The sequence below is a fragment of the Procambarus clarkii genome, chromosome 59 (genome assembly GCF_040958095.1).
Source record: "Procambarus clarkii isolate CNS0578487 chromosome 59, FALCON_Pclarkii_2.0, whole genome shotgun sequence".
In the NCBI taxonomy this organism is placed as follows: Eukaryota; Metazoa; Arthropoda; class Malacostraca; order Decapoda; family Cambaridae; genus Procambarus; species Procambarus clarkii.
Window position 1 is genome coordinate 29,750,893 of NC_091208.1, and position 15,956 is coordinate 29,766,848.

Below are 15,956 nucleotides of genomic sequence, written 5' to 3' on the forward strand. Positions count from 1 at the left end.
TAGGGGAACATTCTACACTGTAGGGGACATTCTACACTGTAGGGGACATTCTGCACTGTAGGGGAACATTCTACACTGTAGGGGACATTCTACACTATAAGGGACATTCTACACTGTAGGGGAACATTCTACACTGTAGGAGGGACATTCTACACTGTAGGGGAGACATTCTACACTGTAGGGGACATTCTACACTGTAGGGGACATTCTACACTGTAGGGGAACATTCTACACTGTAGGGAACATTCTACACTGTAGGGGACATTCTGCACTGTAGGGGAACATTCTACACTGTAGGGGACATTCTACACTGTAGGGGACATTCTGCACTGTAGGGGAACATTCTACACTGTAGGGGACATTCTACACTATAAGGGACATTCTACACTGTAGGGGAACATTCTACACTGTAGGAGGTACATTCTACACTGTAGGGGAGACATTCTACACTGTAGGGGACATTCTGCACTGTAGGGGAACATTCTACACTGTAGGGGACATTCTACACTGTAGGGGACATTCTGCACTGTAGGGGAACATTCTACACTGTAGGGGACATTCTACACTATAAGGGACATTCTACACTGTAGGGGAACATTCTACACTGTAGGAGGTACATTCTACACTGTAGGGGAGACATTCTACACTGTAGGGGACATTCTACACTGTAGGGGACATTCTACACTGTAGGGGAACATTCTACACTGTAGGGGACATTCTACACTGTAGGGAACATTCTACACTGTAGGGGACATTCTACACTGTAGGGGAGACATTCTACACTGTAGGGGAGACATTCTACACTGTAGGGGAGACATTCTACACTGTAGGGGAACATTCTACACTGTAGGAGGGACATTCTACACTGTAGGGGAGACATTCAACACTGTAGGGGACATTCTACACTGTAGGGGGAACATTCTACACTGTAGGGGACATTCTACACTGTAGGGAACATTCTACACTGTAGGGGAGACATTCTACACTGTAGGGGACATTCTACACTGTAGGGAAGACATTCTACACTGTAGGGGACATTCTACACTGTAGGGGAGACATTCTACACTGTAGGGGAGACATTCTACACTGCAGGGGAACATTCTACACTGTAGGGGAGACATTCTACACTGTAGGGGAGACATTCTACACTGTAGGGGAGACATTCTACACTGTAGGTGAGACATTCTACACTGTAGGGGAGACATTCTACACTGTAGGGGAACATTCTACACTGTAGGAGGGACATTCTACACTGTAGGGGAGACATTCTACACTGTAGGGGACATTCTACACTGTAGGGGACATTCTGCACTGTAGGGGACATTCTACACTGTAGGGGACATTCTACACTGTAGGGGAACATTCTACACTGTAGGGGACATTCTACACTGTAGGGGACATTCTACACTGTAGGGGACATTCTACACTGTAGGGGAGACATTCTACACTGTAGGGGAGACATTCTACACTGTAGGGGAGACATTCTACACTGTAGGGGAGACATTCTACACTGTAGGGGAACATTCTACACTGTAGGGGAACATTCTACACTGTAGGGGACATTCTACACTGTAGGGGAACATTCTACACTGTAGGGGACATTCTACACTGTATGGATCATTCTACACTGTAGGGGACATTCTACACTGTAGGGGAACATTCTACACTGTAGGGGACATTCTGCACTGTAGGGGACATTCTACACTGTAGGGGAACATTCTACACTGTAGGGGACATTCTGCACTGTAGGGGAACATTCTACACTGTAGGGGACATTCTGCACTGTAGGGGAACATTCTACACTGTAGGGGACATTCTACACTGTAGGGGACATTCTACACTGTAGGGGACATTCTGCACTGTAGGGGACATTCTGCACTGTAGGGGACATTCTGCACTTTAGGGGACATTCTACACTGTAGGGGACATTCTACACTGTAGGGGACATTCTGCACTGTAGGGGACATTCTGCACTTTAGGGGACATTCTACACTGTAGGGGACATTCTACACTGTAGGGGACATTCTGCACTGTAGGGGACATTCTGCACTGTAGGGGACATTCTGCACTGTAGGGGACATTCTACACTGTAGGGGACATTCTGCACTGTAGGGGACATTCTACACTGTAGGGGACATTCTACACTGTAGGGGACATTCTACACTGTAGGGGAACATTCTACACTGTAGGAGGGACATTCTACACTGTAGGGGAGACATTCTACACTGTAGGGGACATTCTACACTGTAGGGGACATTCTACACTGTAGGGGGAACATTCTACACTGTAGGGGACATTCTACACTGTAGGGGGAACATTCTACACTGTAGGAGGGACATTCTACACTGTAGGAGGGACATTCTACACTGTAGGGGAGACATTCTACACTGTAGGGGACATTCTACACTGTAGGGGGAACATTCTACACTGTAGGGGACATTCTACACTGTAGGGGGAACATTCTACACTGTAGGGGACATTCTACACTGTAGGGGACATTCTGCACTGTAGGGGACATTCTACACTGTAGGGGAACATTCTACACTGTAGGGGAACATTCTACACTGTAGGGGACATTCTACACTGTAGGGGACATTCTACACTGTAGGGGACATTCTACACTGTAGGGGACATTCTACACTGTAGGGGGAACATTCTACACTGTAGGAAGGACATTCTACACTGTAGGGGAGACAGTCTACACTGTAGGGGACATTCTACACTGTAGGGGCGACATTCTACACTGTAGGGGACATTCTACACTGTAGAGGAGACATTCTACACTGTAGGGGACATTCTACACTGTAGGGGGAACATTCTACACTGTGGGAGGGACATTCTACACTGTAGGGGAGACATTCTACACTGTAGGGGACATTCTACACTGTAGGGGACATTCTACACTGTAGGGGGAACATTCTACACTGTAGGGGACATTCTACACTGTAGGGGACATTCTACACTGTAGGGGACATTTTACACTGTAGGGGACATTCTACACTGTAGGGGACATTCTACACTGTAGGGGACATTCTGCACTGTAGGGGACATTCTACACTGTAGGGGACATTCTACACTGTAGGGGGAACATTCTACACTGTAGGGGACATTCTACACTGTAGGGGACATTCTGCACTGTAGGGGGAACATTCTACACTGTAGGGGACATTCTACACTGTAGGGGACATTCTACACTGTAGGGGACATTCTACACTGTAGGGAATATTCTACACTGTAGGGGAGACATTCTACACTGTGTCGGGGGGACAGACAGACGGGTCACCTCTCCTTGTGGCAGGGAGACAGACAGACGGGTCACCTCACCTTGTGTCAGGGAGACAGATAGACAGGTCACCTCTCCTTGTGTCAGGGAGACAGACAGACGGGTCACCTCACCTTGTGTCAGGGAGACAGACAGACGGGTCACCTCACCTTGTGTCAGGGAGACAGACAGACGGGTCACCTCTCCTTGTGTCAGGGAGACAGACAGACGGGTCACCTCACCTTGTGTCAGGGAGACAGACGGGTCACCTCACCTTGTGTCAGGGAGACAGACAGACGGGTCACCTCTCCTTGTGTCAGGGAGACAGACGGACGGGTCACCTCTCCTTGTGTCAGGGAGACAGACAGACGGGTCACCTCACCTTGTGTCAGGGAGACAGACAGACGGGTTACCTCACCTTGTGTCAGGGAGACAGATAGACGGGTCACCTCACCTTGTGTCAGGGAGACAGACAGACGGGTCACCTCTCCTTGTGTCAGGGAGACAGATAGACGGGTCACCTCACCTTGTGTCAGGGAGACAGACGGGTCACCTCACCTTGTGTCAGGGAGACAGACAGACGGGTCACCTCACCTTGTGTCAGGGAGACAGACAGACGGGTCACCTCTCCTTGTGTCAGGGAGACAGATAGACGGGTCACCTCACCTTGTGTCAGGGAGACAGACAGACGGGTCACCTCACCTTGTGTCAGGGAGACAGACGGGTCACCTCACCTTGTGTCAGGGAGACAGACGGGTCACCTCACCTTGGGACAGGGGGACAGACAGACGGGTCACCTCACCTTGTGTCAGGGGAGACAGACAGACGGGTCACCTCACCTTGTGTCAGGGGAGACAGACAGACGGGTCACCTCACCTTGTGTCAGGGAGACAGACAGACGGGTCACCTCACCTTGTGTCAGGGAGACAGACAGACGGGTCACCTCACCTTGTGTCAGGGAGACAGACAGACGGGTCACCTCACCTTGTGTCAGGGAGACAGACAGACGGGTCACCTCACCTTGTGTCAGGGAGACAGACAGACGGGTCACCTCACCTTGTGTCAGGGAGACAGACAGACGGGTTACCTCACATTGTGTCAGGGAGACAGACGGACGGGTCACCTCACCTTGTGTCAGGGAGACAGATAGACGGGTCACCTCACCTTGTGTCAGGGAGACAGACAGACGGGTCACCTCACCTTGTGTCAGGGGGACAGACAGACGGGTCACCTCACCTTGTGTCAGGGAGACAGACAGACGGGTCACCTCACCTTGTGTCAGGGGGACAGACAGACGGGTCACCTCACCTTGTGTCAGGGAGACACAGACGGGTCACCTCACCTTGTGTCAGGGAGACAGACAGACGGGTCACCTCACCTTGGGACAGGGGGACAGACAGACGGGTCACCTCACCTTGTGTCAGGGAGACAGACAGACGGGTCACCTCACCTTGTGTCAGGGGGACAGACAGACGGGTCACCTCACCTTGTGTCAGGGAGACAGACAGACGGGTCACCTCACCTTGGGACAGGTGGACAGACAGACGGGTCACCTCACCTTGTGTCAGGGAGACAGACAGACGGGTCACCTCACCTTGTGTCAGGGAGACAGACAGACGGGTTACCTCACCTTGTGTCAGGGGGACAGACGGACGGGTCACCTCACCTTGTGTCAGGGAGACAGACAGACGGGTCACCTCACCTTGTGTCAGGGAGACAGACGGGTCACCTCACCTTGTGTCAGGGAGACAGACAGACGGGTCACCTCACCTTGTGTCAGGGGGACAGACGGACGGGTCACCTCACCTTGTGTCAGGGGGACAGACAGACGGGTCACCTCACCTTGGGACAGGGGGACAGACAGACGGGTCACCTCACCTTGGGACAGGGGGACAGAAAGACGGGTCACCTCACCTTGTGTCAGGGAGACAGACAGACGGGTCACCTCACCTTGTGTCAGGGAGACAGACAGACGGGTCACCTCACCTTCTGTCAGGGAGACAGACAGACGGGTCACCTCACCTTGTGTCAGGGGGACAGACGGACGGGTCACCTCACCTTGTGTCAGGGAGACAGACAGACGGGTCACCTCACCTTCTGTCAGGGAGACAGACAGACGGGTCACCTCACCTTGTGTCAGGGGGACAGACGGACGGGTCACCTCACCTTGTGTCAGGGAGACAGACGGACGGGTCACCTCACCTTGTGTCAGGGAGACAGACGGGTCACCTCACCTTGTGTCAGGGAGACAGACGGACGGGTCACCTCACCTTGGGACAGGGAGACAGACAGACGGGTCACCTCACCTTGTGTCAGGGAGACAGACAGACGGGTCACCTCACCTTGTGTCAGGGAGACAGACAGACGGGTCACCTCACCTTGTGTCAGGGAGACAGACAGACGGGTCACCTCACCTTCTGTCAGGGGGACAGACAGACGGATCACCTCACCTTGTGTCAGGGAGACAGACAGACGGGTCACCTCACCTTCTGTCAGGGAGACAGACGGACGGGTCACCTCACCTTGGGACAGGGAGACAGACAGACGGGTCACCTCACCTTGTGTCAGGGAGACAGACAGACGGGTCACCTCACCTTGTGTCAGGGAGACAGACGGACGGGTCACCTCACCTTGTGTCAGGGAGACAGACGGACGGGTCACCTCTCCTTGTGTCAGGGAGACAGACAGACGGGTCACCTCACCTTGTGTCAGGGAGACAGACGGACGGGTCGCCTCACCTTGTGTCAGGGAGACAGACAGACGGGTCACCTCACCTTGTGTCAGGGAGACAGACAGACGGGTCACCTCACCTTGTGTCGGGGGGACAGACAGACGGGTCACCTCACCTTGTGTCAGGGAGACACGTGGAGACACGTGGAGACTCGTGGAGACTCGTGGAGACTCGTGGAGACACGTGGAGACACGTGGAGACTCGTGGAGACACGTGGAGACTCATGGAGACACGTGGAGACACGTGGAGACTCGTGGAGACACGTGGAGACTCGTGGAGACACGTGGAGACACGTGGAGACACGTGGAGACACGTGGAGACTCGTGGAGACTCGTGGAGACTCGTGGAGACTCGTGGAGACTCGTGGAGACTCGTGGAGACTCGTGGAGACACGTGGAGACACGTGGAGACACGTGGAGACACGTGGAGACTCGTGGAGACTCGTGGAGACTCGTGGAGACTCGTGGAGACACGTGGAGACACGTGGAGACACGTGGAGACACGTGGAGACTCGTGGAGACTCTTGGAGACTCTTGGAGGCTCTTGGAGACTCGTGGAGACTCGCAGAGACTCGCGGAGATTCGCGGAGACACGTGGAGACACGTGGAGACTCATGGAGACACGTGGAGACACGTGGAGACTCATGGAGACTCTTGGAGACTCGTGGAGACTCGTGGAGACTCGCGGAGACTCGTGGAGACTCGCGGAGACTCGCGGAGACTCGCGGAGACACGTGGAGACTCATGGAGACACGTGGAGACACGTGGAGACACGTGGAGACTCGTGGAGACTCGCGGAGACTCGCGGAGACTCGTGGAGACACGTGGAGACTCATGGAGACACGTGGAGACACGTGGAGACACGTGGAGACACGTGGAGACTCATGGAGACTCTTGGAGACTCGTGGAGACTCGTGGAGACTCGTGGAGACTCGTGGAGACTCTTGGAGACTCTTGGAGACTCTTGGAGACTCGCGGAGACTCGTGGAGACTCGTGGAGACACGTGGAGACTCGCGGAGACTCGTGGAGACTCGTGGAGACTCGCGGAGACTCGCGGAGACACGTGGAGACTCGTGGAGACTCATGGAGACTCTTGGAGACTCGTGGAGACACGTGGAGACTCGTGGAGACTCGTGGAGACACGTGGAGACTCGCGGAGACTCGTGGAGACTCGTGGAGACTCGCGGAGACTCGCGGAGACACGTGGAGACTCGTGGAGACTCATGGAGACTCTTGGAGACTCGTGGAGACACGTGGAGACTCATGGAGACACGTGGAGACACGTGGAGACACGTGGAGACTCGTGGAGACACGTGGAGACTCGTGGAGACTCATGGAGACACGTGGAGACTCGTGGAGACTCGTGGAGACACGTGGAGACTCGTGGAGACACGTGGAGACTCATGGAGACACGTGGAGACACGTGGAGACACGTGGAGACACGTGGAGACTCGTGGAGACTCGTGGAGACACGTGGAGACTCGTGGAGACTCATGGAGACACGTGGAGACTCATGGAGACACGTGGAGACTCGTGGAGACTCGTGGAGACTCGTGGAGACTCTTGGAGACTCGCGGAGACTCGCGGAGACTCGCGGAGACTCGCGGAGACTCGTGGAGACTCGTGGAGACACGCGGAGACTCATGGAGACACGTGGAGACACGTGGAGACACGTGGAGACTCATGGAGACTCTTGGAGACTCGTGGAGACTCGTGGAGACTCGTGGAGACTCGTGGAGACTCGTGGAGACTCTTGGAGACTCTTGGAGACTCGCGGAGACTCGCGGAGACTCGTGGAGACTCGTGGAGACACGTGGAGACTCATGGAGACACGTGGAGACACGTGGAGACACGTGGAGACACGTGGAGACTCGTGGAGACTCATGGAGACACGTGGAGACTCATGGAGACACGTGGAGACTCGTGGAGACACGTGGAGACTCGTGGAGACTCGTGGAGACACGTGGAGACACGTGGAGACTCGCGGAGACTCGTGGAGACTCGTGGAGACACGTGGAGACTCATGGAGACACGTGGAGACACGTGGAGACACGTGGAGACACGTGGAGACTCGTGGAGACTCGTGGAGACACGTGGAGACTCGTGGAGACTCATGGAGACACGTGGAGACTCATGGAGACACGTGGAGACTCGTGGAGACTCGTGGAGACTCGTGGAGACTCGTGGAGACTCTTGGAGACTCTTGGAGACTCTTGGAGACTCGCGGAGACTCGTGGAGACTCGTGGAGACACGTGGAGACTCATGGAGACACGTGGAGACACGTGGAGACTCATGGAGACTCTTGGAGACTCGTGGAGACTCGTGGAGACTCGTGGAGACTCGTGGAGACTCGTGGAGACTCTTGGAGACTCTTGGAGACTCGCGGAGACTCGTGGAGACTCGTGGAGACACGTGGAGACACGTGGAGACTCGCGGAGACTCGTGGAGACTCGTGGAGACACGTGGAGACACGTGGAGACTCGCGGAGACTCGTGGAGACACGTGGAGACTCGCGGAGACTCGTGGAGACTCGTGGAGACTCGTGGAGACACGTGGAGACTCGCGGAGACTCGTGGAGACTCGCGGAGACTCGCGGAGACTCGCGGAGACTCGCGGAGACTCGTGGAGACTCGCGGAGACTCGTGGAGACTCGTGGAGACTCGCGGAGACTCGCGGAGACTCGTGGAGACTCGTGGAGACTCGTGGAGACACGTGGAGACTCGTGGAGACTCATGGAGACTCTTGGAGACTCGTGGAGACACGTGGAGACTCATGGAGACACGTGGAGATACGTGGAGACACGTGGAGACTCGTGGAGACTCGTGGAGACACGTGGAGACTCGTGGAGACTCGTGGAGACTCGTGGAGACACGTGGAGACTCATGGAGACACGTGGAGACTCATGGAGACACGTGGAGACTCGTGGAGACTCGTGGAGACACGTGGAGACTCATGGAGACACGTGGAGACTCGTGGAGACTCGTGGAGACACGTGGAGACTCGTGGAGACTCATGGAGACACGTGGAGACTCATGGAGACACGTGGAGACTCGTGGAGACACGTGGAGACTCGTGGAGACACGTGGAGACTCGTGGAGACACGTGGAGACTCGTGGAGACACGTGGAGACTCGTGGAGACTCGTGGAGACACGTGGAGACACGTGGAGACACGTGGAGACTCGTGGAGACTCGTGGAGACTCGTGGAGACACGTGGAGACACGTGGAGACACGTGGAGACACGTGGAGACAATTGGAGACAATTGGAGACACGTGGAGACACGTGGAGACTCGTGGAGACTCGTGGAGACACGTGGAGACACGTGGAGACACTTGGAGACACGTGGAGACACGTGGAGACTCGTGGAGACTCGTGGAGACTCGTGGAGACACGTGGAGACACGTGGAGACACGTGGAGACTCATGGAGACACGTGGAGACACGTGGAGACTCATGGAGACACGTGGAGACACGTGGAGACTCGTGGAGACTCATGGAGACACGTGGAGACTCGTGGAGACTCATGGAGACACGTGGAGACTCGTGGAGACACGTGGAGACTCATGGAGACACGTGGAGACACGTGGAGACTCATGGAGACTCGTGGAGACTCGTGGAGACTCGTGGAGACACGTGGAGACTCGTGGAGACTCGTGGAGACTCGTGGAGACACGTGGAGACACGTGGAGACACGTGGAGACACGTGGAGACAATTGGAGACAATTGGAGACTCGTGGAGACACGTGGAGACTCGTGGAGACACGTGGAGACACGTGGAGACACGTGGAGACTCATGGAGACTCGACCCATATGCTAAGCAATTCTTTTTCCTCATATATCCAACCCCAACAGATGACGTGCGTCTAAACAACGCTTGAAACAACCCAACAACCTCTCCTCAGTTACGTCACCTGGCAACGTGTTCCATATATCAACAACCCGATTACCAAATCAATATTTCCTTAAGTTTTTTCTGAATCTCAAGTTGTTCACTTTTTGTTCACTGAATCGTGTTCTGTTTTATGTTGAAGTGTTCAATGTTAACCCTTAGAGTGCTAATCACCCCCCACTGAACATTGCTTGAACGTGTTCACTTGTAGTGAACATGGAGTGTGTTGGGATGGTTATCTTCAGGTTATCTTCAGATGATTTCGGGGCTTTTTAGTGTCCCCGCGGCCCGGTCCTTGACCAGGCCTCCACCCCCAGGAAGCAGCCCGTGACAGCTGACTAACACCCAGGTACCTATTTTACTGCTAGGTAACAGGGGCATAGGGTGAAAGAAACTCTGCCCATTGTTTCTCGCCGGCGCCTGGGATCGAACCCAGGACCACAGGATAACAAGTCCCGCGTGCTGTCCGCTCGGCCGACCGGCTCCCTGGGATGTGGCTGTTGCCTTGGTTGATACCTGATCAACCAGGCTGTGATTCATACGTCTGGCTGCGAACAGCCGCAACCAACAGCCTGGTTGACCAGACTTATCAACCAGAAAGCCTGGTCGGAGATCGGGCCGCGGGGACGTTGACACCCGGAACGACCTTCGTCCTCTTAAGGTCTCTGGCTCCATTTTATTACAAAAACATTTCAATTTTATCTATTTTATTTCAAAATAAATCAATTTTATTGATTTATTCAGATTCCGGTGATAGGAGTCAAGGAACCTAAAAGCTAAGGGAACCTGAACCACTGAAAATTAGCAGGTGAAGCGTATCCTGACTGGTCAGTGTTTACACGTTTTCACACTTGTAAAAACCCCGAATTGTTTACCAATATCTCTAAGCACCCGGTCAAGGAAAAAATAAAAAGATTCGGAACCTCTGGACTGTGTGAACCTGTGGGTTGGACCTGTGGTTTGGACTTGGGGTTTGGACTTGGGGTTTGGACTTGGGGTTTGGACTTGGGGTTTGGACTTGGGGTTTGGACTTGAGGTTTGGACTTGGGGTTTGGACTTGGGGTTTGGACTTGGGGTTTGGACTTGGGGTTTGGACTTGAGGTTTGGACTTGGGGTTTGGACTTGGGGTTTGGACTTGGGGTTTGGACTTGGGGTTTGGACTTGTGGTGTTGTCCTCTGTGGTGATGGGGGAATGTCTGGTGTTGTCCTCTGTGGTGATGGGGGAATGTCTGGTGTAGTCCTCTGTGGTGGTGGTGGAATGTCTGGTGTTGTCCTCTGTGGTGGTGGGGGAATGTCTGGTGTTGTCCTCTGTGGTGGTGGGGGAATGTCTGGTGTTGTCCTCTGTGGTGGTGGTGGAATGTCTGGTGTTGTCCTCTGTGGTGGTGGGGGAATGTCTGGTGTTGTCCTCTGTGGTGGTGGTGGAATGTCTGGTGTTGTCCTCTGTGGTGGTGGTGGAATGTCTGGTGTTGTCCTCTGTGGTGGTGGTGGAATGTCTGGTGTTGTCCTCTGTGGTGGTGGGGGAATGTCTGGTGTTGTCCTCTGTGGTGGTGGTGGAATGTCTGGTGTTGTCCTCTGTGGTGATGGGGGAATGTCTGGTGTTGTCCTCTGTGGTGATGGTGGAATGTCTGGTGTTGTCCTCTGTGGTGGTGGTGGAATGTCTGGTGTTGTCCTCTGTGGTGATGGGGGAATGTCTGGTGTTGTCCTCTGTGGTGATGGTGGAATGTCTGGTGTTGTCCTCTGTGGTGATGGTGGAATGTCTGGTGTTGTCCTCTGTGGTGGTGGTGGAATGTCTGGTGTTGTCCTCTGTGGTGGTGGTGGAATGTCTGGTGTTGTCCTCTGTGGTGATGGGGGTCTCTGGCCAGGCCTCCTGGTTGCTGGACTGGTCAACCAGGCTGTTGAACGCGGCTGCTCGCAGCCTGACGTATGACTCACAGCCTGGTTGATCAGGTATCCTTTGAATACTTTTAAAAGTCTTGGGCTGACAGCTGGATGGACAGCGCTTCGGATTCGTAATCCTGAGGTTTCGGGTTCGATCCCCGGTGGAGGCAGAGACAAATGGGCCAAGTGTTTCTTTCACCCTGATGCCCCTGTTCACCTAGCAGTAAATAAGTTCCTGGGAGTTAGACAGCTGCTACGGGCTGTTTCCTGGTGGAGTGTAACGAAAAGGAGGCCCTGCTCGAGGACCGGGCTGCAGGGACGCTAAGCCCCGAAATCATCTCAAGATAACCTCAAGATTGCACCTGTGCTTTTGAACGGGGCTATTGCTCTATAGTCGTAATGGCCTTTCGCTTTCCCCTGATAGTTCCCTTCTGGTCCATTGAGGACCACCCTTAGAGACCTTCTTGAAGGTAGTCTTTTATTAACTCTAAGATGGAGCCTGAGATGCCTAGTGCTTGAAGCTTCACTACTAATCAAATTCACTACTACTCTACTTCACTACTAATCAAATTCACTACTACTCTACTTCACTACTAATCAAATTCACTACTACTCTACTTCACTACTAATCAAATTCACTACTACTCTACTTCACTACTAATCAAATTCACTATTACTCTACTTCACTACTAATCAAATTCACTACTACTCTACTTCACTACTAATCAAATTCACTACTACTCTACTTCACTACTAATCAAATTCACTACTACACTACTTCACTACTAATCAAAACTACTCCAGAGTGCCAGACCCGACCACAGGCTCCTGCTGTGTCTAGAGCAACAACAACACAGCTCATCTTGTACTCATCCAGTGACTTATGCCACTTCTCCTATCTTGAGTTGATTTCGGGGCTCTTTAGTGTCCACGCGGCCCGGTCCTTGACCAGGCCTCCACCCCCAGGAAGCAGCCCGTGACAGCTGACTAACACCCAGGTACCTATTTACTGCTAGGTAACAAGGGCATTCAGGGTGAAAGAAACTTTGCCCATTTGTTTCTGCCTCGTGCGGGAATCGAACCCGCGCCACAGAATTACGAGTCCTGCGCACTGTCCACCAGGCTACGAGACCGCTTAGAGCAAAGATTACAGTAAATTAAAAGTTATTCAATTTCAATCAAACTTCCTTTTACTAGTTGTATATAAGACGGGCTGCAACTGTGCAACACTTCAGTATCGCGCCCTAAATACAATGGGAGGATTTTGTTTTTCAACGAATTTTACACATTTTCAATGACTCATTACAATCATAAGTTTTAAATGATATTTCTATGATACTCATCTATCTCAATAGTATATAATAAAGGATTATCCAAAATATGTTTAGTTTTACTAATACAAATTGTCAAAGTTCCCCAAAATTTTTTTGCCAATATATCATGTTTGCAAATATTTATAAAATCAATAAATGAAGTTAGGAATAGAGTGTTTTATAGAGATTGTAGAGACGTTCACTCTACATATATGGTGTAAATTCCATGTAAATTGAAATACAAATGAAAGAGAAGTGTCAATTTTATGTTACTTGACAATAAATTAAGTCAAAGATTCTGCCACCTGTGGTTGGGGTTGACATCAGCCAATTTCCTCCAGAATTTGCACCCTTACAGATAGGCTTATGGTCTGTAAGGTGTACAAGTTTCATGCAAATCGACCGATACAAAAAAAAAGATAAACAAATTTGAAAAAAATATAATTTTTCTTTGTTCTGAATTTTTTTTGGCATAAAACTAAATATTAAAATACTTTATTATATGCTATTGTAATAGCTGAGAGTCATATACATGATTCCAGTTGACACTTGTGTTTGATGTTAATTTTTGACCATTTTGGAAATTTTTTGACATAATTCAATATTTTTGTCAACCTCCCTATTTATGCTACGATGCTGAGACTTGGACCAGTTGAACCCAGTTTCATATACAACTAGCCAAAAAAAGTTTTATTGAAATCGAACTAGTTTTCATTTATTGCATATTTTTGTAAAACGCCCCTGAGTGCAGAGGTTTACCAAGAGATCACCAGTGGATTAGCCTTTGCTAAAACCCATACTGTCGCTCACACAGGTGCCATAGCAGTCACATAGTAAAATTGGAGAATATTACTAGTAATGGAGTGCAGTGATACAGGTCTGTATTCACTATTTGTGCCTGCAGAATCGAGCAATTAGCTCTTGGACCCCGCCTTTCTAACCAATCTATTTTTCCTCTATTATGTCTACAACATACATTTCTCTAACACACACACTCATCCCCCCACCCACCCGAAGCAACCCGTAGCAGCCGTCTAACTCCCAGGTACTCATTTTATGCTGGTGAACAACGACATCAGGGTGAAAGAAAGTATGCCAATTTCTATCTGCCTTGACCGGGAATCGAACCCAGGCCCTCGGGACTACGACCCTCAAGTTCTGCAGAACAAGATCTGCCTTCTTCCTTAGGGGAAGGCAGATGGCAGGTTGCTTGCTAGCTGGAGGGAGCAACATTCCGTGGGGCGAGGCAGAGTTAGTAGAGGCACATGAGAAGTGGAGCCTCTCACATCAGCACAGCTGCCACCTCTATAACCTGCTACATTATACAGCTTGTTGTATAACCAGTTCAGTCATCTTCGACGTAGTGATTAGACGAGGTGGAGGTTGTTGGTCGTGATCAATGGCTTGCTTCTTGGTAGTGAAATGGTGAGCCAGTAGATCACTATCATTCTCACCACCACCCTCACCATCACTCTCATCACCACCACTCTCTCCCCCTTCAGAGGACGACGAGCCCCCAGCTGCAGCTAGCCCCGTCCATAGAGCAGCAGGCGGCGGCCATGTTGTCCATCCTGCAGCGGTATTCATGGCCCAAGTTCGCGGTGGTGACGTCCCTCATCGCGGGCCACAACGACTTCATCCAGGCCCTGCGGGACCTCATGCTGGAGCTGCCTAACAAGGGCTCCGGCCAGGAGTAAGTGTTGCTTCTAGTTCCTAGTAGGGATATTTACGCCTACGACCGTGCGCGGCACCTGGGCAGGTGGTGTGCACAGTCGTCGGCGTCAAGGGGTGAAAATATGTACACGGTAACTTCTTCCCTTTTTGTGTGATAGAGCGAATGAATTTTGATGAATAGTGAGAGGAGTGACGTGGAAGTCCCTCCCTCCCTCAGGTGAGGATAGGAGTGGGAGGAGTTTAGCAGGAAGAAGAGATTTGTGAGAAGGTCCGCCCTCTAAGAGGTGTGTGTGTGTGTGGGGGGGGGGAGCAGTAATTGGGTGATCGATGCTGATTGCTATCGGCAGGTAGAAGGGTATGGTCGGCGGGTGATTAAGGCAGGAGCCGGTTGGGAGGAATGTTTGTTGAGATGAGGGGGGGGGGGAGACACACACATACACACACTACACACAACATACACAGTGGAAAGGAGGGTTAGATGACAGGTGTAACCTTAGGGGTGTGATGAGATACTCATGGTGACGCTAGTGGTGGATACGTAGAGGGCCAGCCGCCGCCGTCACTGCCGCCCGCCATCCATCGCCCCGCTGCCCACTGCTTCCCACTGATCAGTGGGGCGGCCGCCACCCAGCACTTCCATTTACCGCCGTATCAGCATGCGTGCGCACTGGTCAGAGGGTGCCAGGACACTGAACTATAATTTTGTTGGAGGACCATAAAGTATGGTCTGACAGCTGTGTGGACAGTGCTTCGGATTCGTAGTCCTGAGGTTCCCGGTTCGATCTCCGGTGGAGGCGGAAACAAATGAGCAGAGTTTCTTTCACCCTGATTCGCCTGTTAACCTAGCAGTGAATAGGTACCTGGGAGTTAGACAGTTGCTACAAGCTGCTTCTTGGGGGTGTGTAACAAAAACGAGGCCTGGTCGAGGACCGGGGCGCGGGGACGCTAAACCCTGAAATCATCTCAAGATAACTTCAAGATAGATGGGGGCGGGGAGAGGGTAGGAGGAGGATTGCTAATTGGTTAAGAGGCTGAGTAGTGGTGTGTTGATATCTATCATTAGGACCAATCAGCATCTCTTTAGAGGGGGTCCCGCACGAGTGCCCATGGAGAGACAAGGCGGATAATTAGATGTTCACGCCGGGGCAAAGGTTAATAGAGCCACTCTTACCAGAATCACGAGGTCTATATCTTTTAAAACACACAATC

The 15,956-nt window shown here is 52.2% G+C and overlaps 1 protein-coding gene across 1 annotated transcript in view; it reads left to right on the forward strand.

Moving 5' to 3' along the window:
* The window catches only part of LOC123768323 (NMDA receptor 2), a gene marked incomplete in the record, with an annotated part of 194,619 nt that overhangs the window by 22,306 nt on the left and 156,357 nt on the right, over positions 1-15,956 (forward strand). Inside the window, 1 exon segment of the mRNA XM_069307190.1 lies at positions 14,576-14,766. Coding sequence (XP_069163291.1) covers positions 14,576-14,766 — 191 coding nt within the window.